The sequence below is a fragment of the Aspergillus ochraceoroseus genome (assembly GCF_002846915.1).
Source record: "Aspergillus ochraceoroseus IBT 24754 chromosome Unknown P175scaffold_6, whole genome shotgun sequence".
NCBI lineage: Eukaryota > Fungi > Ascomycota > Eurotiomycetes > Eurotiales > Aspergillaceae > Aspergillus > Aspergillus ochraceoroseus.
In genome coordinates, this window is record NW_024468481.1 from 1,255,789 (window position 1) to 1,283,129 (window position 27,341).

The 27,341-nt window shown below is 46.3% G+C and overlaps 8 protein-coding genes across 8 annotated transcripts; 5 read left to right on the forward strand and 3 right to left on the reverse strand.

The window, feature by feature from the left end:
• Positions 1 to 6,697: 6,697 nt before the first annotated feature.
• On the forward strand, positions 6,698 to 9,675 carry cyc8 (putative transcriptional corepressor Cyc8; the record flags this gene model as incomplete). Its single annotated transcript, XM_040898532.1, has 7 exons — positions 6,698 to 6,872; positions 6,950 to 7,153; positions 7,215 to 7,477; positions 7,536 to 7,628; positions 7,680 to 7,836; positions 7,899 to 8,143; positions 8,209 to 9,675. 7 exons carry the CDS (start codon positions 6,698 to 6,700, stop codon positions 9,673 to 9,675), a joined length of 2,604 nt encoding a protein of 867 aa, XP_040750831.1.
• Positions 9,676 to 10,445: 770 nt separating this feature from the next.
• rpL3 (60S ribosomal protein uL3) lies at positions 10,446 to 12,097 on the forward strand. Its single transcript, XM_040895505.1, has 6 exons — positions 10,446 to 10,468; positions 10,546 to 10,577; positions 10,655 to 10,712; positions 10,802 to 10,958; positions 11,038 to 11,711; positions 11,780 to 12,097. Coding segments are annotated over exons 1-6 (1,179 nt in total). The 5' UTR covers positions 10,446 to 10,466; the 3' UTR covers positions 12,036 to 12,097.
• A 629-nt stretch (positions 12,098 to 12,726) lies between these two features.
• P175DRAFT_0533878 (uncharacterized protein) lies at positions 12,727 to 13,372 on the forward strand (the record flags this gene model as incomplete). The annotated part of the gene is made up of 2 exons (XM_040900087.1): positions 12,727 to 12,970; positions 13,098 to 13,372. The coding sequence occupies 2 exons, from the start codon at positions 12,727 to 12,729 to the stop codon at positions 13,370 to 13,372; spliced, it is 519 nt and encodes a 172-aa protein (XP_040750833.1).
• A 1,818-nt stretch (positions 13,373 to 15,190) lies between these two features.
• P175DRAFT_0482824 (SKN1/KRE6 family beta-glucan synthesis-associated protein) lies at positions 15,191 to 17,662 on the forward strand (the record flags this gene model as incomplete). Its single annotated transcript, XM_040895506.1, has 6 exons — positions 15,191 to 15,846; positions 15,920 to 16,097; positions 16,165 to 16,266; positions 16,319 to 16,841; positions 16,897 to 17,374; positions 17,436 to 17,662. The coding sequence occupies 6 exons, from the start codon at positions 15,191 to 15,193 to the stop codon at positions 17,485 to 17,487; spliced, it is 1,989 nt and encodes a 662-aa protein (XP_040750834.1). The 3' UTR covers positions 17,488 to 17,662.
• A 1,745-nt stretch (positions 17,663 to 19,407) lies between these two features.
• Positions 19,408 to 21,635, reverse strand: P175DRAFT_0517716 (uncharacterized protein; the record flags this gene model as incomplete). Its single annotated transcript, XM_040898999.1, has 2 exons — positions 19,408 to 20,673; positions 20,735 to 21,635. The coding sequence occupies 2 exons, from the start codon at positions 21,633 to 21,635 to the stop codon at positions 19,607 to 19,609; spliced, it is 1,968 nt and encodes a 655-aa protein (XP_040750835.1). The 3' UTR covers positions 19,408 to 19,606.
• Positions 21,636 to 22,532: 897 nt separating this feature from the next.
• On the forward strand, positions 22,533 to 23,797 carry P175DRAFT_0482827 (uncharacterized protein; the record flags this gene model as incomplete). Its single annotated transcript, XM_040895507.1, has 3 exons — positions 22,533 to 23,045; positions 23,110 to 23,288; positions 23,357 to 23,797. Exons 1-3 carry the CDS (start codon positions 22,859 to 22,861, stop codon positions 23,795 to 23,797), a joined length of 807 nt encoding a protein of 268 aa, XP_040750836.1. The 5' UTR covers positions 22,533 to 22,858.
• Positions 23,798 to 24,187: 390 nt separating this feature from the next.
• On the reverse strand, positions 24,188 to 24,709 carry P175DRAFT_0533882 (uncharacterized protein; the record flags this gene model as incomplete). The annotated part of the gene is made up of 2 exons (XM_040900088.1): positions 24,188 to 24,527; positions 24,615 to 24,709. The coding sequence occupies 2 exons, from the start codon at positions 24,707 to 24,709 to the stop codon at positions 24,188 to 24,190; spliced, it is 435 nt and encodes a 144-aa protein (XP_040750837.1).
• A 225-nt stretch (positions 24,710 to 24,934) lies between these two features.
• Positions 24,935 to 26,343, reverse strand: P175DRAFT_0494576 (PDK/BCKDK family protein kinase; the record flags this gene model as incomplete). Its single annotated transcript, XM_040896019.1, has 3 exons — positions 24,935 to 25,924; positions 25,992 to 26,140; positions 26,232 to 26,343. The coding sequence occupies 3 exons, from the start codon at positions 26,341 to 26,343 to the stop codon at positions 24,935 to 24,937; spliced, it is 1,251 nt and encodes a 416-aa protein (XP_040750838.1).
• Between the last annotated feature and the right edge of the window lie 998 nt (positions 26,344 to 27,341).

Below are 27,341 nucleotides of genomic sequence, written 5' to 3' on the forward strand. Positions count from 1 at the left end.
ACACACACGACACCGCCTTTTCACCCGATCGCTCCCCTTCCCTCCAGCCCAGCTTCAGATTACAGTTTCTATAACTAACTAGCCTACTGGTAGGTATTTCTGTCTAGCTTTGAAGAAGTGACAGACAGGCCTCGAGTCTCGTGACTTTCTTGAGGTCTTCTCGGTTCTACCAAGTGTGACAAAAGTGACTCGTAGGAGTCAAAGTGGACTGTGTGGATCGGTACCAAAAACCCATTGTTTTGAAAGTGGGGATTTTCATATAGAGGCTAGAATTAGATATCATGATGATGTCGGGGTTTCGTGGATTGATCGGTTCTCGAAACTTAGTTACCTGGCAGAGAAACCTTGATGAACACGGGGTTCTGGAGACATTAAATGTGAAATAATGTTAAATGTTATTGTTATTGTTGGTGGGTTGGTTGAGTTGGGTTGGGGGAACGCAACGAACGGACGGACATCCCGGGTGTCTGAGGAGGATTACGTATACGAGGCGGCTAGGGTGGCTTTTTTCCGCGCCCTGGATTGGGGAAGCTAATACCTTTTTTTTTTTTTTTCTCATTTAATCCGATAAGTTATTGATATAGTATAGAAACTATGGAGTACCTAAATACACGAGTTAATTACCTAGTTGGAAATGAAATATCGATCAGCGAGATACCCTAGTCCTGTATTGCGGTGACTAGCTAAATCGGGAGTCAATGCTCCAGCGTCAAAGAACCCAAGATGTCAGCATCAGTGGTCTTTCATCCGCTGTCAGGAACACGAGGCCGAACAGGGATACCTAGGTAGGCACTGTAGGCCTTGCCAAGGGAGTGATGTTGAGGCTCATGACCAGGAATTCATGAAATATAGCTGTATTTTCTAGTTTCTACTCCTGTTTGTGAAATGCACTGTTTGGTTTTCATCTGAAATCGGCTTGAATCGTGGCTCTTGACTCGATCTTTAAGCTTGAGTTATTACGATGATCTTTTAGGAAATGGAATGAGTTCCTGCTAGGTTACGAAGTAGGCATATGCAGTAGCTGAAATAGGATAAAGATACACTCGAGTACGGTTTTAGAGCATTTGGGATTGTTTTGGATTGATTATTGTACATTTCTACTCCGTAGTCTTGTGGGATGTTCCAAGAATATATAATGCATCCTCCGGTATATGTACTAGTATGTATATATATAACCACCCCTTCCAACCTAGTCTCCAGGGTCGCGCCTTGCGCGCCCCTGACAGCTCAATATTCAGGACAGCTCAATACTCAGTTTTATATAGCTTTAATTTTAAAATAATCTAGTATACCTAAATTAAAAAATATTCTAATATAAAATAGATATAAATAAACCTTTATACCTCCTATATCTTCCTAGACTTCTAATATCTCTTTAAAATAATTCCCTAATTTAAGGTATAGGTAACAAGTTCCTGCATGACCTTTAACTATTACCTTTATAATTTAGATAATTCCTTCTCTATATTATAATTCTTTTCTAACTACTTCATTTTAGCCAAATTTTGACTAGATACAGTGCCTCCTTGCTATAGATAGGATCTTGAAGCCTTTACATGCTCATGGTGGGCCTATTCTGCCCAGGTATAATATTATAATTCATCCTTTAATAATTTTGCTAGATGGGCCTATATAATACTACCTTTAATGAAGCTATTTAATTTCTCTTTAAAGCTATATCTATATTCCTCTGCTTGGGGAAGATATTATATATAGAATTTAAAGTATTTAGCAGTCTTAGGAGTGCTTCTAAAGGAATGAAAGGATCTAGAATTACTAGAAGTAATTAGTTAAGTAGAAGGTCTTTTAAGTAGTAATTATAGAACTTTTTAAGATTAAAAAGGCATAATTCTAGTATTTTAAAAGCTATAGGTAATTATATGCCTTTTAAAGATTTTTTTTTAAATTATATAAAGAGCATAAAAAAATTTAACCTTAGTAAATTTTCTACCTCTAGAATATTCTATATTAGTAACTGCTTCAGCATGCTAATACTTATAGGTATGAAATACCCTAATATTAAGAGGTTAAAGAATATAACTTATATAAGGTAGTAAAAAGAAGATAATAATATTATTTTTTTTATAGAAATTAATGAATTTAAAGATTATATAGGATCTAAAACTATTATAAATAAGAAGTTAATATTTGCCTTTTATATAGGATTTTATATACTAGTTAAATATTTATATCTATTAATAGATAAGCTTATTATTTAGATAACCTATATTACTAACCCTAATATGATATCTAGGTTTTAATTAATTAAACTAGCCCTTTAGGATATACTTATTACTTAATAAAATAAGTGGTTCTATAGTATATCTAATAGTATTAACTGCTTTAACCATAGTTATATATTCCTAATTAGAATTAGAAGAAATATAGGCCCTTTAGTATTTCTTTACATGCTAGATAATCTAATAATTTTTTCTAACTCTAATCTAAAAGCTAGTTTTATTAAAATTCTATATATCTTCAGGTAGGATACCCCTAGTAAAAAGAATATATTTTAGATAAGTAAACTAGGTAAAGATAAGATCTTTATCTTCTACTTTCTTTCTATCTGATTCCATGACTCTTGCCTGCTTTCTTATATATCTAGGATTCCGTGAAAGCTATCAGTTAAACTATTTTTTACTAACTTCAGGTGGTTGGGTCTCTGGGTCTTTGTAGGAGGATTATAGGATAGAATTTGTACAATTTATAATTATTTGAGGCTGCGGGTAGACTCCTAGATCATCTAGAGTATTAATATATTAATAAATAGCAAAATCCTGAGCTAGAGATAACTTCATAGTTAGTAGTTGCCACTAGGATCAAGTTTTACAATCCCTCCAGCATGCCCCAAGGTAGTGCCTTAACATGTTGAAATCTTGTACAGTTTTAGAGATATTAGGTTTTTTTTAAAAGTATAAGGCATTTATAGCATCCTTAATTTATTTTTTAACTTCATGATAGTCTTCTGATATGGTGGTGGTTGAATAAAATAGATTTGAAGTAGGATAGTTGAAATTTTGAAAAACTAAGTGTTGAGCTGTCCTGAGCGTTAAGCTGTCGGGGGCGCACAAGGCACGACCCTGGAGACTAGGTCGGAAGGGGCGGTTATATATTTTGTGCAACAGACCCCGGATGATATGGACAGAGTATAGTTCCGGAGTAGTAAAAAGGATGATTAATAAAGGTACAGAATTCTTCAGATGGAATGTCCTCTTGAATCACTACATTGTTGTACAGGGCACCCTACCTCGGCTCCATGTTTCAGGTACATTGCCAGGCAGCGGTTAGCAGCTGCGCATGCATGGAGTAATATATCGGGGTCCAACATATCTTAATATTTTATCTGTGCTCTGTGGATGACTGAAAAGAAATGAAAACAAACCCGCCCAGTTTTCAAATTTTAGGCGGTCGTGACTCGGACCCGAAATAGGGGACGGGTGGGTTCCAGACTCCAGACTCAAGAGGGGGAAGAAAAGGCGACGAATGCGCTCCGTAGTCGGGCGCCACAAGCTGCCTACCTAGCCTAGGGAGGATTCCAACGTTAGGAGTGGGACCCTGGGAACATTATTATTATACAGGGAGCCTTAATTGCAACACACTGGAATAAGAAGAACTCAGGGTTTCTGGTCCCTGCTATAGAAGTGGAATCAAAGTCCATACATACCTAAATAATAAAGAGGGAGGGGAAAAAAACGAGAAATCCTCAAATCCATTGTGATGCCATGGGTAAGGCAGATATGGCAGAGATCGGCCCACCCTAATAGATGTATCAAGATCATCGACAGCGAAAGAAAAACCGACGGATCAGCATCGGGAGTGACCCACTCAATGGAATCCGTTAGGAATCTGTGATTTTGTGGCTGGTGGCATTTTTAAATATTTTAGATTTAATTTTACCATGTTGGATCTGGGCTAGTCCTTGGGTTAGTCAGCGGTTGCCGCCTGCGTAACTAGTTAACTAACTACCTAGTAACTACCCTAGGGTAATGCGCACCGACCAAAGTGGCTGCTAAGAACATGACGGAATTGGGAAGAAGCTTCCAAGTTGAACAGGTAGATTTCCCTCCTGAATCCGAGGCTTGTTTAACAAGACGATAACTTCCGTGTTGGATCAAGGAATGTTTTGTTGCTTTTTATTTTTATTTTATTTTATTTATTTTTTTAGTATTTTTTTTTTAGCTAGCTGCAAGCCAACACAGAGTTAGACGGGGGAGCATAGCCGGGAATATGCAGGCCTGGTTGACGTATGGGCAAAGTTAACCCTGTCTGGACTCTGGTGTGAGATGGGAGGGAAAGCGAAGGAGGGGCGGAGAGAAGGGGGGGTTTGGTCTGAATATTGGCCCAAGACTCCAAGCGGCCCGAGAAATCATTAATCAATATTGAAGTAAAAATATTATTATTATTATTTCGTGTTTTGGTTTATTTTCTTTTGATTTATTTTAATTTTACTTTTTGCTGGGGGGAGAGGGGGTGATTTCGAGTGGGGACTGTAGGAGAGGGCATGGAGGAGAAGGACGAGCAGGAGGAGTGCCTTAGCAGGCTAGTACTTCATATGTACGCAAGCGCATGCTTGGTCCGGCACATTCAAAGCCAGACAGAGCAAAATTTTTTTTCTCTCTGGAGGATTAAGTGAGCAGGGGTAGGAGAGAGAAAAAAAAAAAGGACCTATTTGTAACATTTAGTCTAGTGAGTGGGTAGAGAAGAAGTGGAGGTAACGCCTCATGCCTAAACTACTACCCTTAGTATGCTGGCGGGAGCTTACCTACCTTTAGGTGGTTGAGCTTATGGCCCATAGGATCAGGCCCCATACGCCAGTCATGGATGTTTGTTCGTGGAGAGCCCCACCCAGAGGGCCAGGAATTATTGGCAGGCCTTCTGTAAATAATTCCTTCCCATATTATTAGAGAATGGCACTAGTTTATTTAATAAATCAATGGCACGGGGAAAAGAGAGGGCCCAGTGGGTCCGGGTTCCATGGTCTACCTGCAGCCACTCGGCGAGTCACAACCGGGGGTTCGTGCTGGACGACCCCCTCTTTCTAGCTCATCCCTGGAGGTGCTTTCTCTGGCTCTTGCATCCTCGTCTGACACTGCCCCCATACGAACTAATTTTTTTTTTCTTTTTTTAATTATGATATTATTATTATTATTTTTTTATTTTTTTTTTTTTAATTTTTTTTTTTCTCTCTCCCTTTTTCTATTCTGTTTTTAGGTTTCAATCCCCCCATTTTATCATGCTTCGTCTCTTTCCATCCCATTTTCCTTTCTATTAAGTCATCATTCTGATTGAGTGCTCTGCAGCTCTATTATATCACGATCGACCATTGCTATCTATGGAGTTCTAGGTCCAGTATTCACCCTAAATCTGTCTCTGCTCCCCACAGTTTCTTTCTTTTCTTTTTTCTTCCCCCCCTCTCTTTTCTTCCCTGGTTTTCTTTTCCTTTCATTTTTCCCACTTTATATATTTAGTATGTACAGGACTGGCTATTCTTAAATGATCCCTTCGCGCCGCTTGCCAATATGACACACTCAGCTAAGCCTCCTTTCTAGCATAGTTGATCATACTTCAACACCCCTCAAAGGCGAAACTATTTGATTATCTCTAATGGAGAATTCATGGAGTATATGGACTACAGACTTAGTAAATACGTCAGATATCTGGAGATACACCTAATTTGTGAATGTTATTTTTAGGAGATAGAGATCTGGAAAATACTCAAGTATATTCTAGGTACGAACAGTCACTAGTATAATAAATATAGAGCCGGAAAATATTAACTGTAAATACCCGCGGACACGACTCCAGATTGGCCCCACGCCGCTAGTCTGTTCCTGGACGTAAAGCTGTCTGTCTTCGGCTTGGCGCCGGACGACCGCCATCTCACCTTTTCCGTGCTTTCCTTTGCTTTTCGCTGACCTGCTCGAGAGCTGCACAACCACTAGCGCCCCTTGGCAATTTCCCTCTTCTACCACCAGCCCCTCGACCTTTTCCTCTCTTTCTCCTCCTCTTTTGCTTCCTTTCCTTTCCTTTCTCTCTCTCTCTCTCTCTCTCTCTCGCTCTTCTTCCTCGCTTCCCGCTTTTGTCACTTTCCCCATTGGCTCACTTTTTCTCTCTTCGCCTGGGACACCCTTTCTATATCTCTGTATCTTCTTCCGTCCTCTTACTTGCCATCTCTTCCCAATTCTTTCATCACCTTTCTCTTTCGTCACCATCCCTTCTTCGCGTCCCTGACCTTATCGCCTTCCTTCTTATTCTTGTATTTTCAGTCTTCCCCCTTCATATCACCTTTTGATCATCTCACTTTTCACGTTTCGCCCTTTCATCGTTAAAGTGCTTGTATTCTTTTAATTCCATTGCTGTGGGCCTACAACCGCATTCGCTCCAAACTCAGGCTTATCCTTTTCGCAACAGAGCGATTCCCAACGGACACATCCTAGCCTTCCTGCTTGACTAGCCCGCTTTTCGCCCGCTGGTAGACTCCTCATTGGGTGATATTTTATTCCGAAACAGTGTTGCGCTTGGTCAGAAGGTCATTGGGCTTACGTCTTTCGCGACTGTCTATATCGGGACTGTGCGACGTTGAAGTGACACCGGCGCGGACTGCATCATCGTATCGCAACGTGAACGGGAATCTTGGCCATCGCCATCATTTGAACTCATCTGTCTTGCGATTTTGACTTGGATCTATCTCGGCGATATGGCTCACACTCAGCCGTCGCCGACGGGAGGCGTCACTCCTCACCATGGTCACCTTGCGGCCCATCCCCAGGTTAATGGCCATCTGCCATTGCAGTCTCCTGCCCAAAAGGGACCCCCCCTCAGCACGGCTCAAAAAATAGCTGCTCTGAATGAGCAGGTCTGGCTTCAAATTGGTATGGAAATGCCCCTCTGTTCCTGCATTCTCATGCATGCAGATTCCCAGATGGCATGTGCTAACTTTTGTCTCTAGGAAGCCTGACGGAGTTGATGGGGGAGCTAGACGCTGCGATGAACGCCTACGAACAAGCTCTGCGGCATAACCAGTGGTCCATCCCTGCCATGAATGCGATTTCCTCGATTTTGCGGACAAGGGAACAATTTCCCAAGGCGATTGAATACCTCCAGAACATTTTGAAGCTAGATCCAACTAGCGGAGAAACATGGGGGAGTTTGGGTACGCGCTATCTATCTATCGCACTCTTGTGCTGTTACTCACTGACACAATAATCATCTAGGTCATTGCCATCTGATGATGGATAACTTGCAGGAGGCCTACACCTCCTACCAGCAAGCTCTTTATCACTTGCGCGATCCTAAGGAACCTAAGCTTTGGTATGGAATCGGTATTCTTTACGATCGCTATGGCTCTCTCGACCACGCCGAAGAAGCTTTCTCCCAGGTTATGCGCATGGCACCTGAGTTCGAGAAGGCCAACGAAATCTACTTCCGCCTTGGAATAATCTATAAACAGCAGCAGAAATTTAGCCAGAGTCTGGAGGTAGGTGGACATTCGTCATGTGTTAAATATACCGATTTACTAATATTGGTTTCCCAAGTGCTTTAAATACATTGTCACTGATCCTCCTCGTCCCTTGACGGAGGAAGATATTTGGTTCCAGATTGGCCACGTCCATGAGCAGCAGAAGGACGTAAGTTTCGGCAGCTTTCTTTGAAAGTTTAACACGCGCTAATTGATACAGTTTGAATCTGCGCAACAAGCCTATAGGCGCGTCTTGGACCGTGATCCCAACCACGCGAAAGTGCTGCAACAGCTCGGATGGTTGCACCACCAACAAAGCAACAGCTATGCAAGCCAAGAGAAAGCTATCGAGTACCTGGAGAAGTCCGTTAGCGCAGGTAAGCTTAAGGCTAGAGTGTCATTGGATATCAAACAGTTCCTAATTATATTCCCATAACAGATAACACCGATGCCCAGAGTTGGTATCTCCTCGGTCGCTGCTATATGTCCCAAGCCAAATACCCCAAGGCGTACGAGGCTTACCAGCAAGCTGTCTATCGTGATGGACGCAACCCAACCTTCTGGTGCTCGATTGGTGTCCTGTATTATCAGATTAACCAATATCGTGATGCGCTGGATGCTTACTCTCGTGCCATCCGTTTGAATCCATACATTTCTGAGGTCTGGTATGACTTGGGAACCTTGGTAAGTCTAGTCGTCCCCCCCTCACCATTCTTGACAAGGCCAAAGCAATACTGATGCTTATGCAGTATGAATCTTGCAACAACCAAATCACTGATGCTCTCGATGCCTACGGTCGCGCTGCCGATTTGGATCCCACCAACGTGCATATTAAAGCACGCCTGCAACTACTCCAAAGCCAGCTTTCTGGCTCTGGTCAAACTAATGGCCCCGCTCCTCAACCCCAGGACGTTCATCCTCAAGCCTATCAGGCTCCTGGTGTCGGGGCTCCTCCCGCACCCCAGTGGGGGGCCCCAGCCCCAACTGGAGGACCTCCTCCCCAGCCACCAGCTCCTCCCAGACAAATTGCTGACTGGAACCGTGGTATCAACGATATCCAGTCTCAGGGCCAGGCCCAAGCAGCGAACGGATTTGACCACCGCGATGCTACCCGCCCTGGCGCTATTCAGCAACCAAGCCCCCGCCAGGAACCAGGTCGAGGATTCCCTGATGCTGTTCGTCCTCAACCCGCAGCCCGCTCCCCTAAGCCTGGTCTTGCAGGCCCTTACCCCCCTGGTCATACTCTTCCCCAGTTGGCGAATCCTCCCCCCCCATCTCATGATCGGGCTCCTGGTGGCGCTGGCTTTGGTTCTGCTAATCGCAGCGCCTTGCCGCCTGCTGGACCCCCTCCACCCGGCCCGGGCGCCCCCAATGGTGCACCTAATTCTGCTGGTCCTATGCCTCCTTATCACCGCCCGTTCACTCCGCCCACTGAGATCCGACCAATTCGCGAAGACCGACCTTCCTCCCCCGGATCCACTTATCCCCACCAGCAGTATCACCACGGTCCTAGTGTCCCGGCCCAGGGATCTAGCAGCACAGGTATTGCCAGTGGAGCGCCTCCACCAGCTTCTGCCGTCGCTGCGGCCGAGGCTGCTGCTCGCGAGCGTGAAGATCGCCCAGCTTCGGCTATGAAGCGGGGCCGCGAATGGGAGGCTGAGTCTGGTCCCTCCAAGAAGATCGCGAGCGAGGAAAATCGCTCCCGACTTGATGACCAGATCTCGCGTCGTGTCACCCCTCCGAACCGTCTTCCTTCTCCTGGGGAGATGCGACGTCGCAGCTCGTCCGAAATTCGACGTGAGGATCAACGCCGTGTCAACGAAAGCTACCATCCTTCTGAAGCCGCACATCACCCTCCAACACTGCCCTCTATTCAGCACATGCCTCAGCATCCCTCTGGATCTAGCCTCCCCCCCATGGCTGAAAGTGCGCCTGCGTCATCGAACGGTCCTTCTACTGCACCACCGGCTTCCCAAGTCCAGGTTCAGGTTAAGGAGGAGCCTGCTCGCGGCGAACAGGCCCCTGCACATGAGCCTGCGGCGCGAAAAATGGATGTGGATGAAAATTACGACGATGACGGTGATGACGAAAAGAGAGCCAACCCCGCTGTGAAGGGTAGTCCGCATGGTAGTGGTTCAGGCAGTGCCAACGGCAATAGCAATGGGGTTATTAATAGCAGTAACCAGGCATCGCAGTCCAAGGAGTCTGCTATTTAAACGCCGCGCTGTGACTTGACTTGAATGGACCGCCAGATGCACGGGGGCATATTCATATGAGTTTTCTTTCAGATGAGATAACCTAAGATTCCAATAATGAAGTTTCTACCTAGGTAGCTATGAGACACCCTCCACTCGTTCGCTCTCTTTTTTTTTTTTCCGTTTTGTCTTTTTTTCTTTTTTTCTTCTCCCACTTTCCCATTTTTACGTCCATATATTTTTCCAGTTGTCCCCGGTGGCAAGCATGTTCTCTGTTGTTTTAGCCCTTGAGTTGTACTCTATGATCGGTCCTGTATGGGGTGGTTTGTTTTTGTGGTTTTGTACTTGAGTGTCTTGACTGTTACCAATTTCCAATACATTTAGCTCTCTGGTATAGTCCTCCGAGAATGTTGACAAAATTCACTATTAAAACCAATGAAAAATTTGTAATAAGCTTAGGATTTGTTTTCACTTGCTGGAGGAGTAGGAGTGACTTACAGACTATACGTAGGGCCAGGCCCCAACCAAGTACCAAAGTAAGATTGAGTTGAGGTCAAGGCGCGAAAATTTTTGTGGCGGCCTGAGACGAGATTAAGGCACCGAGGGGAAAAAAAAAAAAAGGTTCTTTGGGTGCCTCAGGCGACCAGGGCGTACTCCCGTGTGCGCTAGCCCAGGATAGGAAAAACTGCCAAGACTTCTCTCGCTTAGACGCAGCCCACACTCGTTAAGCGTTGCAAAATAGGACTTCCGGCAAACCTGGAGATAGACATTCTCACTCACCACCTTCGACAACTAACGACAACAGGGTCAAGATGTGAGTTCTTCTACGCTAGATTGATGTTCATGTTACTCGCAATGAATTAGATCGCTGATCTGTATTCCTCTATTTAGGAGTCACCGGAAGTACGAAGCGCCTCGGCACGGTTCGTCTACCTTTTTCGCCCTGGGATACTGGGAGATTCGATTTTTTTGTGCGTCTATACTGACAAGAACTTTACAGGCTCTCTTGCCTACCTGCCTCGCAAGCGCGCCGCTAGACACCGTGGAAAGGTCAAGAGGTTAGTGTGGAATTAAAAAAAAAAACAAAAAACAAAATTTGATTTTCAATTGGGAATTGAGGGATGTGGTATACTGAAACTTGCGATAGCTTCCCCAAGGATGACCCCAAGAAGCCTGTCCACCTGACAGCCTCCATGGGCTACAAGGCCGGTATGACTACTGTTGTCCGTGACCTTGACAGACCTGGTGCCAAGATGCACAAGAAGGAGATCGTTGAGGCCGTCACCATCATTGAGACTCCTCCGGTATGTTGAAAAGAAAAATATCCTCTCCGATGATTTTGGCGTTGCGGATGGCTGACTAGGATTTCTCTCATTTTACTAGCTCATTGCTGTCGGTGTTGTCGGTTACATCGAGACTCCCCGTGGTCTCCGCTCTCTCACCACCGTCTGGGCTGAGCACCTGAGCGACGAGGTCAAGCGTCGCTTCTACAAGAACTGGTACAAGAGCAAGAAGAAGGCCTTTACCAAGTACGCCAAGCAGCACTCTGAGGAGAGCGGTGCTTCCGTCACCCGCGAGCTCGAGCGCATTAAGAAGTACTGCACTGTCGTCCGTGTGCTCGCCCACACCCAAGTCCGCAAGACCCCCCTCAAGCAGAAGAAGGCCCACTTGATGGAGATCCAGGTCAACGGTGGTGCCGTTGCCGACAAGGTTGACTTCGCTCGCAACCTCTTCGAGAAGCCCATTGAGATCGACAGCATCTTCGAGAAGGATGAGATGATCGATGTCATTGCCGTCACCAAGGGTCACGGTTTCCAGGGTGTCACCTCCCGTTGGGGCACCAAGAAGCTTCCTCGCAAGACCCATAAGGGTCTCCGCAAGGTTGCTTGTATCGGTGCTTGGCACCCTAGCCACGTCCAGTGGACCGTTGCCCGTGCTGGTCAGATGGGTTACCACCACCGTACCTCCTGCAACCACAAGGTCTTCCGCATTGGAAAGGGCACCGATGAGGGCAACGCCTCCACCGAATTCGATATCTCCAAGAAGCAGATCACTCCGTAAGTTCTCTTGTTACTTTCCGGTAAAAAAAAAAACAACAACAACAACATTATTAACAAGCATATAGTATGGGTGGTTTCGTCCGCTATGGTGAGGTTAAGAACGACTACGTTATGGTCAAGGGTTCCGTCCCTGGTGTTAAGAAGCGTGTCATGACCCTGCGCAAGACCCTGTACCCCCAGACCAGCCGCAGAGCCACCGAGAAGGTCGAGCTCAAGTGGATCGATACCTCGTCCAAGTTCGGCCACGGTGCTTTCCAGACCCCCGAGGAGAAGCGTGCTTTCATGGGTACTCTCAAGAAGGACTTTGTTGCTTCTGCTTAGGGTGTTTATGGAGATTATGGTTTGGTGTAGTGCAACTTCTTATACGTTTCAATAAAAAAAGCGAACAATACCTTCAAGACATTTCTTTCTCGTAGTAGTAGTAGTAGTAGTAGTAGTAGTAGTATAGGAGTAGATGTATTTGAGATGAATAAAGTCCTGTGTTGCTGTTACGCAGACAGCTGCTTTTGTCCTGGTGATGATTTTGTATGCCAAATCAAAAAGTGCGCCTTTCCGTATGGAAGATCACTAAGCTGCCTTGCAAGAGGTGGTAGAATTTTCTTTCCCTCATTTTTTACAATCCAGGCAGGCCATAGTTACCTCACCGTACTTAACAAGAATATTCATATCTGTCCTGGAGAGATTCCGCTCGTCTACTTTTAATTCTCTACCCCCGATGCAAAAGTGGCAAGCAGCCCGCAATCTACATTGCGTCATTGATCGCCTCTCACCCCCGTCCATCCCTCCAGGTTTCAAGTCGTTGCTTGGACTTCTGCCTTCGCATCTTTCTGTAATCCAAAATCAGGAGTGCTCTATTACGCGATCTTGTGAAAGATCTCGATCCTATCATCTACAAGCCCCACGAAACAACCACGCCCCCCTTTGCACGTCCCCTCGCAGAACACCACCCCCCCCCATCCGCCCAACAACAACCACCGCAACCACATCTTTAATTAGAGTCCCCTCCCGCAACATGTCCTCTGACGATGCGTATATGTCCTTCCTGGACAAAGCAAACGCCGACCTCAACAGCGGCCGCGTACAAGCAACCAGCCAGTCCTCGTCGGCCGTTCGCACCGAGACAGTCGACATGGGCGTTCAGGTCCCTCCCCCGCTTACGTCGGTCGATGCATACTACGTTTCCGAAACCGATGAACCGTTTGAACCCGTTGTGTTGAAATGGGGGGGTGCGTCGAGAGGAGTATGGCCAGATGCCTGTATGCATCCTTTTTTACCTTTTCTTCCCTTGTTTACTCTGTTCGTTTTTTTTTTTTTTTTTTTTTTTTTTTTTGGGTTGTGGATGTCTGATCCGGGCTGACTGGTTTGGTTTTGCCAAATAAAAAGCTCACCTATCCAACCTCATCGCCCCCGGTTCCGATCTCGCCTCTTCGATAGAAACCTTGTCGCCGGCTTCGTTTGATCCGAAGAACCACTACCCGTCTGCGTTCCGGGCTGTGCGGGCTGCAGCTGTGCAGGGCTCTGAGATGGATGAGTCAGGTGTCGACGTGAAGGTTTATCGCCTGGAGGTTGGCACATCAAGGGTTGAGTATTATCTTTTGGCGTTGGATGGGAAGGGAGGCTTGGTTGTTGGGTTACGGGCGAAGGCGATTGAGTCTTAAGAGCGGTTGTATCTTGGTAATGAGCGGAGGTTTATATTGTGGAAGTTGTATGGTGTGTTATCCTAAGGGACTGAATTATCACAAATTTGCAAGGTGATTGGGCTTTGTCCAGCCTGAATCGAAGCTAGGCTTGATAGCATCAGAGATAGTCTCCAGGATCCAGTGGGCAACAGGATATCCTCATTCAGCCGACCGTACGGAATACAATTCAAGACATGTGTAAGGTTAGTGACGGTTCCAAGACGCGTGTCTGGAATGGCACTGTGTCTTGGATGTACATATGTATATGTATATATATATATATATATATATATATCAGGCGTTATGGGGGCTTTGTGATGGGATGGGCGGTGCTTATGGTGTTTAATGCACACACAAAAATGAATCATACAGACGACTGCTTCCTGCCATTATTTCTTGTTTGAATACGATGAGAGGCTGGGTTGGTCTAAACTGATTCTTTTACCTCTTCTCGACTGCATCTTTTCGACATCCAAGGCTAGGTGCATCCTTAAATTCCAGGCACACCATTAGCTCCACTACACTTCATTCCTGGGTTGATTTCTCTGTAGCAACGGAATTCCTCATCATATCTCTTCATCCTCTCCATTCCGTGTGTCCTTTGTTTATTGTTCCATATGAGCAATACCTGTAGGCCAGGGTTATCTGGCTAATGGCTGGGACACTGCAGGAGTATAGGCTCTACATGTACATGTATCATGGATGTACTACTTCCTGCACGCTTTAGTGGTGGAACCTCCAGGAGAAGCCAAACACTTTGCTTCCTGCAGACGCTACTCGTTCCTTAATTCCTTCTGGGTACCTTGAATTGCCAGAAAGAGGGTTGATTTCCCCGAAGAAACTGTTCCAAGGGGTCTAGGTGATGGCTGGCATGGGCGTACTTTAAAGCATTCTTGGGGCTGGGGTTTGCCTTGAAAGATGTCCATACCTCCCTATATTATACTCTTCTATGAATTAAACAAAAATAACTAACAGCTATAGTAATAGCCTTTGCAGTTGTACATCTGTACTAATAATGGTTGGTCTCAGAGTAATGCTTATATCTAGCTGTAGCAGTGAAAATAATAATAACAACAACAACAATAAAGCTGAAAGCCCTACCAAAGGGATCCTCTCTATTCCTATCCCTTCCTTGATTTGCTTCTACACATTCACTCACTTACTTTTATTTCCCTGTACCTGGTCTCCTAGGCTCTACTACATACTTCATTCTTGCTCGTCTTTGTTTCCCCCCATTCTCTTGGTCCTTGTCTTTTCTTCTCCTGCTCAGTCCTTACCTTACAAATCCTCCTCGACTTGTTTCTCTCCTTGACTTCGCGAGTATTCACAAGGCCGCTGACACGTTACTCCTTTTGTCCTCCTTGATCGTGTGGATGCTTGATATTTTTATCTCAGTACCTGGGGTAACTTCAGAGGACATCTCGTGTCGCGTCCGTTCGTTATCGTGTGTTTACAGTCGAGTCGAAACATTAGCCTCGCTTGCATCTGTGTTTCTCTACGGTACGAGAACTTACTTGATTTGCTCTGTGTAGGCCGTCATTAACTAATTTCTTTCCCAAAGAACTAGGAAGAGTGTTGATCAATGGAAGCGCCGCTAAACTAGACCTGCCTGGACACGGAAGTTGATATCGTCCCTTGTGGAAGCCGGCCTAGAGAAGGTTCATATGAATGAGACAAGATTAAGAGAAGAGTTTTCGTGGCCAGTGAATTGGAGCTGTCAGGTGGCAGAAGTTTGGAGGATTTACACACACACACACTTTACTCGCAGCTTGAGAGACACAAACAGTCGCCTACATAATGGCAGAAATTCCACCCGACCAGCCCGTCGCAGCGACGCCTCACATTCGTCTCAATTCAGGACAACACAATCCTTTCCAGGAAGAGAACAGCCGCATAGATGAAAGCCGCTGTCCTTCTATCCCAAATCACATATCAGAACTCCCTGGACGTCCATTGACGCCTACTGCACCTACCATAATAGAGTCGCCCTCGACTGGAACCATCCAGACGATGTATGCATCATCGAACCACGTTGGGTCGACCGAATTCTTGATACCACCGCGGCCGCATCATATTCGAGGCGAATTTGATCATATACGCTCCCCTAACCTCTCTATACTCTCGTCTCGCCGGACCAGCTGGAGTTCAGCAAGTTATGACACAAGGGGCTATGCTTACAGTCAGTTTGACCAATCCCGAGCGCCATCCCACGCAGAAAGCGATGAGAATGACGTGAATACACAAACAGTGACGGAGAAGTTCAACATCATGCCAACCGAAGGGTTGTTGCTTTTCCCGGAAGATGAGGAAAAGGATGACTACCTGCATAACCCAGACGCAAGCGATAGGGACCGAGAGTGCGATATTTGGAACGCACGAGGCATGATCAATGTTGGTGGTTTGATTCTGGTCAGTGTAGGCTTTTTGATTCTCTTCGTCGGGTACCCTGTTGTGTAAGGACTTGTAACCCCCCCCCTTCCTCATTTTTACTTTAGATATGCCTTGCATTGACTTTGAACCATACAGAACCGCCATGGGTGGGTTTAAGAGACCGGGTCCAAAATGCGAAGCGGGCGATACGCTATGTCTCGACGTCGGCGATCGACCTTTGCTCACAAAAATACGCACGGGATTGATAGACCCAGATACGCCAGAATCGGCGTACAAGAAGAAGGCAGCGGATGGAAAGGAGTGGCAATTGGCTGTAAGCTAGACATGGTTGATATCTGGTCGGTTACGAGGGTTCTTTTCCTAACTCATCTACTTGGCAGTTCTCTGATGAATTTAATACGCCGGGCCGAACGTTCTACGACGGGGACGATCCTTACTACCAAGCTATGGATTTATGGTATGGCGTTACACAGGATCTAGAGGTTGGTACTCTGCTTGCCCCCTCAATGGAGCCTCCAGCTAATTTTATTGTAGTGGTACGATCCTGACGCAGTTACTACGAGAGACGGGGTGCTGGAAATCCGATTTGACAACTTTACGAACCACGACCTGAGGTACCGATCTGGTATGTTGCAAAGCTGGAATAAGCTTTGCTTTTCTGGTGGGCGCTTGGAAGCTAGCATCTCGCTTCCAGGATCCGGCGAGATATCTGGCTTGTGGCCTGGATTCTGGGCAATGGGAAACTTGGGCAGACCTGGCTATGCGGCCACCACCGACGGGATGTGGCCGTATAGTTACTCTAACGTGTGTGACGCTGGTATCACACCCAACCAAAGCTCCACCGACGGTATTAGTTGGCTGCCCGGAATGCGTCTCCCATCATGTACTTGTCCTGGTTCGGATCATCCCAGCCCCGGCTATTCCAGGGGTGCTCCTGAAATCGATGTGATTGAAGCTAGCGTTATGGCTCTCGATAAGGAGGGGAAACATGTGGTAGGGTCGGTTTCGCAGAGCTTGCAGATGGCTCCTTATGATGTTTGGTACATGCCTGATTATGGTGAGCGCCTTATCTGCAACTTTCATGGATGCGGTTGGGTCTGACAATGAAGTAGATTTTACCGCTGTGTATAACCCACACGTCACCGAGATCAACACCTACCGAGGTGGACCTTACCAACAGGCCATGTCTGGTCTTACAACCCTCAACAACAAGTGGTACAATGGTACTGAGTACCAAGTTTACGCCTTTGAGTATACCCCCGGCGCGGAGGGAAACGTGACCTGGTTCGTGGGGGGGGACAAGACCTGGACTCTTGACGGCAAAGCACTGGGGCCTAACGCCAATGTTGGCCAGCGAGTGATTCCCATGGAGCCAATGTCCATCGTCATGAACCTGGGGATGGCGTGGAACTTTGCTCCGATCAACAAGAGAATTGAGGAGTACATGCCTGCTTACATGCGCTTTGACTATATCCGTATCTACCAGGATCCGGATAACATGAGCATGACCTGTGACCCAAACGGTTACGAAACGACCGAGTATATTGCTCAACATCCCGTCGCGTATAATAACATGAACAAAACATCCTGGTATGTATCGCCGCCCTCTATTTTCCGAACCTCATCCTGACATGACTTTCCTCAACGATAGGTCTGCCGCGGGATACGACTGGCCCCAAAATACTCTCATGCACAAATGTTAGCTATGTATGCCTTCTCCACCTCAAGAGACGCACCCAGTTCGCGCAGTTTTTTCCCTCCTTCCTTTCTCTTCCCTGGTGGTCCCTGTCGAATGAGGATTCTCCGAGTCGTTTTTAGCGGCATCATCCGTTGGCGTTGGGCGTGGCAGGTTAATGGTGTTTGTTCTTTGCTTCTTCCCCCGTACATGATCTTCTTCTTCTCCACGCTAGTTTGCGAGGTTAATCTCACCTCTGCCATTTGTTTCAATGTACTGTGGGATATTACTGACACCAATTTTATTCAACATGCAAAATTCTCTCTCTGTATTCCAAAATTCGTTTCTAGGGCTTACGGGCATAGTCAGAGCCTGGAAAACAATGTGACCGTTAGCTGGAGGCTGAAAATGGCTCTCTCTAACCACCTCTCCCTCCCTTTTTTTTTTTTTTTTTTTTTTACCAAATCCTACCATTCAGGAAAATGTATCTCACGTTATTTATATCATTCATAGCGAGGCTAGCCAAGCCTTTGTTAACTCACAACCTATGCTCCGTACTCTCCCCTTTTAATCACCTTCCCAGTAAAATACCCTATTTCCTACAATGCTCCCCTATATTTCATTATAAACAACATAGCCTCCCTCTTACAAATCAAATCACTCCATTCACGCTCCCCAAGTTCTAAGTTCACCCTGTGATTTCCCCGATCTTCCAATTGAGCCACCCTCCTTTCAGCGAGATACCGCAGAGGATAGTCCAAGACGACAGACAGTAACATGATAAGTTAAGAAAAGAAACAGGATCACCTATCCTGCTCAGCAAGTTGACTAGTTAACCAAGGGCCAATTGCATCCCCCCCCCCTACGTTATGTAGGTTACCGGTTCCTAAGGTAGCACAAGATAATAAGACAAAGAAGCTCTAAAAATGAAGTTTTCCGCACCACACACCATTCCAACGAATGAGAGGGCGAGGAAATTTCTCGAGGAAACGGAAAGTTGAGGCATGTTATGTTGACTTGGTAAACAGGTGATGAGAGAGAGAGAGAGAGAGAGAGAGAGAGTTGGCAATGACATAGGCTTTCTATCCAGCGGCATTGATGATGATGATGATGGCAGTTAATACAGGAGGAGATGCGATTGTTTTTTTACAAGTCTATATACTTTACTTTGTCTTCCTGAATACTCAAGAATAGATACTGATACGTTCTGTTCTGTTGAGTCGTGGTCCATATTTGGCAGACTAAATCATATCTCAAAGACTAGACAGACTAGTGCCTCGTCAGGACTTCATGGTTATCTATATATATATGAATATATATAAATGGGTAATCTGAAGAATATCAATGTGAGCGTATCGACAGACAGTCGTCGTGGTAGAATCGACCCGCTGTTTGAGGTCTGATCATTGAGGGTGGAAATTCCATCCGGGCTTGACTTGTGTTGTGCTATGTACGGCTATGTACGGCAAGCCATTATTATTATGCAGGAGAAACCCCGAAAATATAACTGACTTCAACAACTCAAAATATTTTGTATAATATATGTACTAAATATACATCAAGAATAGTACATGGCCTGCCATCCAAACGACAGTTTGTGCATGGGAACCCGGTGATTGAGCCATCGCAACGCACTTTCCGAGAGTTGGCAGCGCGTCTTGACCGAATCCATGCCCTAATTTGTTTTCTGCTTCTGAAAAAAAAAAAAAAAAAAAAAAAAAAGAAAAGAAACCACGAAAAGTAGGGCAGGGATCAATGGGATGGACAAATGCGGGGGAATAAGCTTGTGTGGAGAGTGTGGGGACCCCCAGGATTAGACAATTGCAGTTGACTTGGTCGATGTCGAGTTCTCGTTATGTACGGGCCAGTCATAGATCAGAAGATCTTTTTGAGGTCGAGCTTGCGCGCACTTGGATGGTTTGTTCTAAGAATGCTTTCGTCGATATTTCTAGCATCAACGGATGTACCTCTCTCTCTCTCTCCAAACTCAAGGAACAGAGAAAGAAACCAACTATAGATATTTTAAAACAATAGTCAATATTTAACATGGAGAACGATGACCCACACACATAGCTTCTTGATAGCAAATCTGCAAGTGCGTGTAGTCTGTGGCTACACTAGAGCAAATGAATCCGAATAATCTTGACTTAAAGACCTGGTACAAACCCTTCTACCTTAACATTCCACCCAGCAGGGAAATGAGGCCCCTCGCTTCCATCCCATCCGCCAGCCATCATTGCAATCGCTAGCATCATGGAAGATGAAGCAGGAAAATACGGTGTTGGCACTCGTGTTCCACCAAGAGGGTTCCCTACGTCATCAAACTGAAAGACAGGGTTGGTCAGATTCCACACCTGCGAAATCTTTTCCATCGTTGCGCCGACAGCAGTAATATTGACGCCTGGTGTTGGGGGCAGCAAACCATAGACTGCAATTTGACTAGGGTGATCTGAAATATAGTCATAGGTAGTCCACATATCTGGAAGGTTTGCGCTGATAGCGTAGGCTCCGTCAGTGGTGGGGAGAGCAGCTAGATTTTCATGCACGTGCGTCCATTCAGTGGGAACAGGCTCATTTTGCCGTAGTTTCCACGTGGATGCAATCTTCAAACCCAAACGCCAATATGCTAGCTCAAAAGTTGGATTATACGTAGTGTTAGGATTGGTATTCTCAGACGAGGGGTAGAGAGGAGGCCCTAGATCGTAGACATTGGTTGATGTGCTCCACCACACATACGAAACCATAAACTCAGCGAGCTCTGTGAGGATATAATCCCACTTCTTGAGTGTCTTCATGGTGGGAAAGGAGCGGTACTCGAGCTCAGCGAAATACCTTGCATGCGGCTGCTGCCAGATAAGCAAGGCGTTGATCTCTCCAGGTGCTGAACGTCCAGACGGGTCGCTTATCTTGCCGAGACGTGCACCCTTATACCCTTGCTCCTGAGCACGTTCAATTGAGGATGGAAGGAAATGGCTATAGACCCCCAAGCTGCGGTTGAGAAGATCCCATTTCCCCCGCCTGGCCCAGTGGCCTAAATGCCAGAAGACCATTTCCATGTGGAACTTACCGTACCAGCCATTGTTCTGAAGACCAGACTCCTGAGGAGGATCATTGCCAGCAGAGTTCACGGCTAGCAGATATTGTGAAAGGATAGTTCGTCGCTGGAGCTCCTTAGCATCCGCGTCTTGAGTCACTGTGAGGTCCACGAACGACCCTGATTTCCCAGAAATTTTGCCACCAAGAGATCGATTCTGTTTTTATGCTTCTGAAAGAACCATATTCATGCACTTGGTCTGGAGAATATGTGGAGATGAACGAAATTGTATTTTTCCGGGAAGGCTGGAGAACATATCGGTGAGTGCCTGTTATGGGGCCTGTGAGGTGTCCACCTGAAAACCATGAAATGATATTGTAGTAAGTAGTTCCCCCGAGATTATGTTCAATAACTGCATGCCCAGGCTTTGGAGATGACATCTTTGTTGTGTGATTAGACACGGCATCCCAGTTGCCTACAAACGGGGCCTCAAATGACGACGCGCCAGTTGTCAGAGGATAATCGAAGAAAACACTAAGCTTGCCACTACGTAGAAGCTCTGAATCAACCTGAACAGCCAATGTATCTGTGTTTGGGCTGCTTATAGTTTGTACGACGACCTTTTCAGCACCAATAACGAATTCCGAGCTTAGAATCCCATTGTAGAGATCTAGGGTTTGCGACATCTCTGATAAATCCGCCAGTGAGATGTTCTCTCTGTCGTAGAGAAAGCCAATCCTTCCTAGGTTGACGCGATGCGGGTTTGCTCTCAGCCAGGTAGAGATAACGTCCTCAGCAGGGTTTGGCATATCATAATTGACTAATCTCCCTTGGGTCCACCAGTCCAGACCAGTAAAGCCGGATGGATTTTCCTGCCCTGGAACTTTAGGGAGAGAGTCATTACACCAACACCATGAAGAGAGAATATTATAAGGAAGAATAGTTTGAAGACCAGTGATATCAGCCCCAAAGGCAAAGTTTCCGTTGCCAACCTGGATGGGCGTTGTACTCGACAGGTTGGTGCGAACAGGGTTGAAATTATGGACAACGCGTTGGCGGTTGATTTTCTCGCCATTCCCAGTAGCCCCTATAACAGGAAAGAACAGTAGTAGCAAGCTAGAGACGAAAGAAATGAACCACATCTTATATATGCTAGCATTCCCGCAATATTGGGGATGGGCACTTGACGATTAGCAGTTGAGATAAATAAATGTTTTGTGGTCAAATCCCCGCAAAACCCAGACTTGGGTCTTCGGTGTAGACTGGACCGAAGGAGCCACTTGAATGTACATTGGAGTACATGGGGAAACAATTGGCATGAAGTATTCGGCCAAGTCTGGATATCCCGGACATCACAGGTCTCATACTGGGGAGCCAAAAACTCAAGTGAAATGCGGAGAAAAGGAGGCAAATGCACACCACCCAATAGGATAGGCGGAGTTGTTGAGATATTCAGTTTAGCCGGGAAAGTCGATCTGACTACCATTTCTCTGATCTCTCCTATGGCTGCAGGCCTCAATAACCAATGCGGGGGAAGGATGGGGCTTTTCCCACCAACCATTGATGGATATTCCCAATATGTGCCGTGTGATGTCAATGATTGAGGGCTCCCCAACGAAGTCTGACATGTATGTAGTTACTTCGTGGATTGATTGGGTGTGTACCGACAATTGGCAATGAAATGAGTAGGGCTTCTTCTGTTAGTTTGCATATTATTGCAGAATGATTCTGGTTTTGTTCAAACCCTGCCTCACACTATGGAGGCTCTGCTCTCATTTTAATGACCACTGTTATTCACCTCCATGACCGCAGTCATTGTGTCATTGATATCTTGAATGGAGTGGTGTCAATCTTCTCAAACAGTGCCGGCGGCTGAAGACTGCCCTCCTGTACGTTTGAGACCTTGGAGCCGTTTTCAAGGTAAGAGTGTAGACCCTAGATTCGTAAGTTTCAAATGCCTTTGATCTTAATGTGGAGGATAGTAAGACAACTGTTGTAGGTGCGAACTGGATAGTAAATAGATGTCTGAATTAATTGTACCTAGGTATAGTTAATGCGGGGTGGGCCGTGATCCTGGCTGACTCAGCATATTTGGCGTCATGTCGCGAATCGTTCGTTCGTTCGTTCGTTCATGTGGAGTTCGGCGTCTGGAGCTGCAATCGATGTATCACTTTCACTTCGAAATCTTTTCGTCGTCCGGCGAGTGTTTTAATTTTGTTGCTTCATTAACCTGAGAAATCAATCTTCATTATAAACCCGGTTCCATACCAGCATACTATCCCTTATATCGCAATTGGCGACCACTTAAAGACCGGCTTAAACGATAACTATAGCTATCGGGCTTTACTTGCCCCACGCCCCAGATATGTTCAATCCAAACAATGCTGCTCCATGGCATTACAACCAGAATCCAATCGTGATCGACTCGGAATCGGACGAAAACGAAGAAGAGGAGGAGGAAGAAGAAGAAGAAGAAGACGAGGCCGATTCTATGCAGGTAGAAACCCACAGTCGACAGGCTCCTCGACGCGGAATGGGAGGCTATAATCGTCGTAAGTTTTAGTCTTGCTCTTGTAGCAGCTAGAACCTCGTCTAACGTGGAGCGAACTCTTACAGGATATAACGGCGACGTTGGTCCATCTTTGGATCGCCTAGGACCCCCGCTGTCAGCCTACCATACCTCAATCGAACAAGAAAAGAAAGTCCGCTGTCGACTGCGCGAGGAACGCCACGCGGCTCTTTGCGTCTTGATGGATCGCGAAATACTTACCATCCAGGCATTAGCTGCGCAAGAGGTGAGACCTCAAAACCCTCCCCCCCCTTTTTTTTTTTCATAAATTGAAGTCTCTAATCATATGAAAAGACCATTCCTCAAGCCCGTCGACGCTTTCTCGCAAAGCTAATGGCCCCTGAAGACCCTGATGTCGCCGCATCCATCCGCGCCGACCAATTCACAATCCAACGACCTTCCTCTTCTCTCTCCTCCAGTGCTCTTTACCATAACATTAAACTTGAGCATATGAATGTTTCAAAAGTTGTCTCCAGGGCTATCGTTGATGTTTGTGAGACTGATGATACGGGCTGGTACCGCCCCGACGCTGATACTGGACCTTCGAGCGCGGCGGGGTCACCTGGCCTTTCGTCGCCCGCGTCAGCATCAAAGGTGAAGGGGAAACTGACCCCCGATCGGGCGAGGGCTAATAGGAGAGTTTCCTCAGGGCGACAACAACGAGATAGAAGGAGGCGATGGAGTGGCGCGGAAAGACAAGATCATGGAGTTTCGTTACAAGGATTGCCGTCTTGACGGTGTGCAAGTATGAAGAGCGATACTGATTCTGAACACATTATATTATGCACTACAGCTACTAATGACACGAATTTTTTTTTTTTGGTAGTATTTCCCCTACTTTTATTGCCAATGCTTTAGAGCAATGTCCGAACTGAAAATCCAAATTCCCTTCCTTATTCCTAATTTGGCTCGTTTTCCTATCCGTGGCCATTCAGCATACCCAAAATACTGAAAAAGTATAATACAGCAAGAGAATATGAGTAAAAACAATAGATAAAAAGAGAAAAGAAAGAAGAAGAAAGAAGAAGAAAAAAAAAGCGAAATAGCGAGGACAGAAAGAAGGAAGAAAGGGCCTGGAAGAATAATGAGGTAGAGACAGAATCTCTGCGTATTTACAAAGGGAGGTTACCTGAACCTCCATAAATGGGCTTCCGCGTCTCTTAGAATGTTACCAAAAGGGTATCTTGCAGACCAGGTCATAAACAGCACATAGCTAACGGCCTTCCAATCCCTATCGTTTATGCAATGTCGACGAAAGCCAATTGAATGCCGTAACATCTTCGAGGGACGTATAGCAGAAAAAAGCCAAAAATGTCCTAGTATGGTAGGTTGAATATGCACCTTCGCATCAAACGCGCGACATGCTGGGCGGGTATGATGACCACCCTCAGCTGGTGTATATTGCGACACGGCAACTTCTAGCACTTTCAAAATTGGGCAAACGACCGGGGGAAGCCTCCGCGAGCTTAGAGCAACACAAGGAATTCCCCAGTTTGGTTCGTGGAAATTTGGGATAATATCGACTTGCAGGCAGGGGTCTTATTTTTCTAACTTTTCCACGTTGAGCAGGCTTTCCGCATCTCCAACCTGCTTCCGCTCAGAAACTTCCCTGGTTCGCATTTGTGCGCGAACCGCTTGCATGTTCATCGGCGTCAATCCCTGGGATGGTGCTGGGTCGGGTTCCGAATAAAAAGAATGAAGTCGGTGGGAAGTAGAAAACCGGACGCGACCATCCCTCATGACTGGTAATTGTCATTGAAGGGGTTCCGAGCTCGAGGAAAGGCGATTAAGATGAAGATAAACATCAGTTCCATACCTAATGTTGCTATGTCAGTCACAAATAGCGGGAAATAACGAAAACAATATTGAATCTCACCCTTCCATACTGATCAATTTTAGATCACCGCCGAAATATCGAGCATACAAACGACTTATTGGCAATCCATAACCAAAGCCCGCCATGGGAGCTTTGAAGTCGCTCTTGTCAAAATCCGGATCTAGGTTGGGGGTTTGTTCCACGGTAGTATACATGTAGGTCCAAACCAAAGGTATGGCAGAACGAGGGATTCCACCACCTTCATCTGAAATCTTGATTGTAATGTCTTCTCTTCCTTCGGCGATTATGACTTTGGTAACCGGGAAGGCCTCCTTGTCTGTGCCATGTGCCTCGACGACAGCGCGCAGGGAATTCTTCAAGGTCTCAAAGAGCATGTGAGACAAATGTCCGGGCACGTACATGAAGTTCAAGTCGTCTTTGCAGACTAGCTGAACCTTAGGTGCTTCAAAAAGACCATAGTAATCCTCACAAACAAAGCGGGCATTCTCGATAGCCTCGAGAGCAACTTCCCGTATGTTCGTTTTGGTACATATAATTCCGACGTAGTGTGGATGGCGAACGTGGGTCTGTTCCGTCAAAGCAATGTGTTGACCAATTAACATACGTATACCTATCCGGGACATATAGAAGCGATCAAGGAAGGACTGGATGGTTGAGTCAATCTGCAGGCGTTGGCGCTTTCGTTTCCATTCGAGGATACCTTGTGCTACAGTAGTCACAACACTGTCGTGGCGCCGTTTGATATGTTGCAATGTCTTCGCGAAACGCTGGTTATAATCATTGAGTTCGGGGGGCCAATTTCCTTGATCATCGGATGGAACAAAGTATCTTCGAGCGACAGCTGTCTTTCCATTGCCATTGCCATTTACCGAGGTGGGAGAAGACCGATATTGGCCCTCGCGGATACTCGGATTTTGTGTAGTTTCGGATAGAATCTTGGAGACGCCGTTGTTTGTTCTCCCGGGGCGCAAAAGACGGGCTTTAACTTCTTGAGTAAGGGTTGGTCGAGGTAGGGTTATGATTTCCTGCAGCAGGTATTAGCAACGGACAATGAATGGAACGTATTTGGTGGGATGAGTGGATGAGTCATACCTCAAATGATTGAGCGTACCAGTCCTGCACCTTCTTGATGGAGGGCATTTCGCTGAGACCATCGGGAAGTTCTCCAAGGTCTTGGACGCGATGGGCGAGGCGGATTGGGAGTTCTTCGGAGAGGAATTGGGAGGCACGAAAGAGAGTTCCTACTTCGGAAGGCAGATACGGGATCAGCGATCGCAAATCATCGCAGGGTAATGGGAAGGAACGTATTCTGGGAGAAGAGAATAAACCCACCAGTTGACGGCCTGTCGCCGAATTGAACCATCTGTCGAAGGGAGACACCAGTCGCTGGGAAACTGGCATAATGCCTGATGGTTTCCATCAGACGCTCCGACGGCTTCCACATGGTGCTGTGAATGAGTCAGGCCCAACGGCCGTGTTTAAAAAAAAAAGAAAATCCCAGTAATTTAGAGAGGAGTGAAATGGAAAATGGGAGAAGGTAAATAGAATATAAATTAGAAAGAAAAATAAGTAAATCAGGTAGAGCTCGTGACGTGGGGGGGGGGGGGGGGGGGTTGCGGGTTGTGGTGACCGTTAAGCAACCGTATGGTGTTGAGAGGCTTTTGGGCGACTGCCGAGGTTGTCCCCCCAAACTAGAGACAGCGAGCTCGTTTAAGGTGGAAGCAGAGGTGGCAAGAAGAAGAGAAACAAACAAGATAGAAAGGACAAGAAGATACAGAGCTGGGTCAGGGTCCCATAAGTATCAGGGATGCAGTAACCGGTTTGAAGAGGAAAGTAACGGCAGTGACTGCGCTGGCTGGAGAGACAATAATGACTCCTTTGGTGTGGAGAGTCGAAAATCCCGGGGGGTCACGTGTGGGGGTCGATCCCGTGCTTGACCGAGGAGGAAAAAGGAAATCGTCGTTGGGAGAATCGGACCATTGAAGAAAAATGCATCACCTTAACTTCCATCCTCGAATTTCCCTTATTCTCATACTCTCATTTTGCAATTTTGACAACAAAACACCCTTGAAAACTACCTCAGCAGGTGCTTCATCGCCGGAATTGTCCACCTTTATTGCTCTTTCGACTGCTTCCGAGGATCTTCCACCCGCGGCTTGGGAGCTCGTCAAGCGCGAGACCCCCCTTCACCCCCACCTTCCGGGAAGACTAGTGTCTCTTCCCTTCTGGAGTGGAATTGCCGAAGAGAATGTAAACCTTTCTCCGGATCTCTCCCCTTCGCCCGAAAATGGCTCGACTCGAGTCGCTACCACTGCGACAATTTTCCCTCCGATCCGGATGAGATGCTCAATACGGAGTAGTCGACCAGATTACCAATAATACTAGCTCCTAGTCAGGCCATAATTTTGTTCTGTAACCAAAGAAGGGCCCCAGAATTGACGA

What these genes read in the sequence shown, in the direction of transcription:
- rpL3 (XM_040895505.1), top strand. An exon ending in CACCGTGGAAAGGTCAAGAG is followed by an intron (nt 10,713 to 10,801) that starts GTTAGTGTGGAA and finishes AACTTGCGATAG; the next exon opens with CTTCCCCAAGGATGACCCCA. An exon ending in CCATCATTGAGACTCCTCCG is followed by an intron (nt 10,959 to 11,037) that starts GTATGTTGAAAA and finishes TCATTTTACTAG; the next exon opens with CTCATTGCTGTCGGTGTTGT.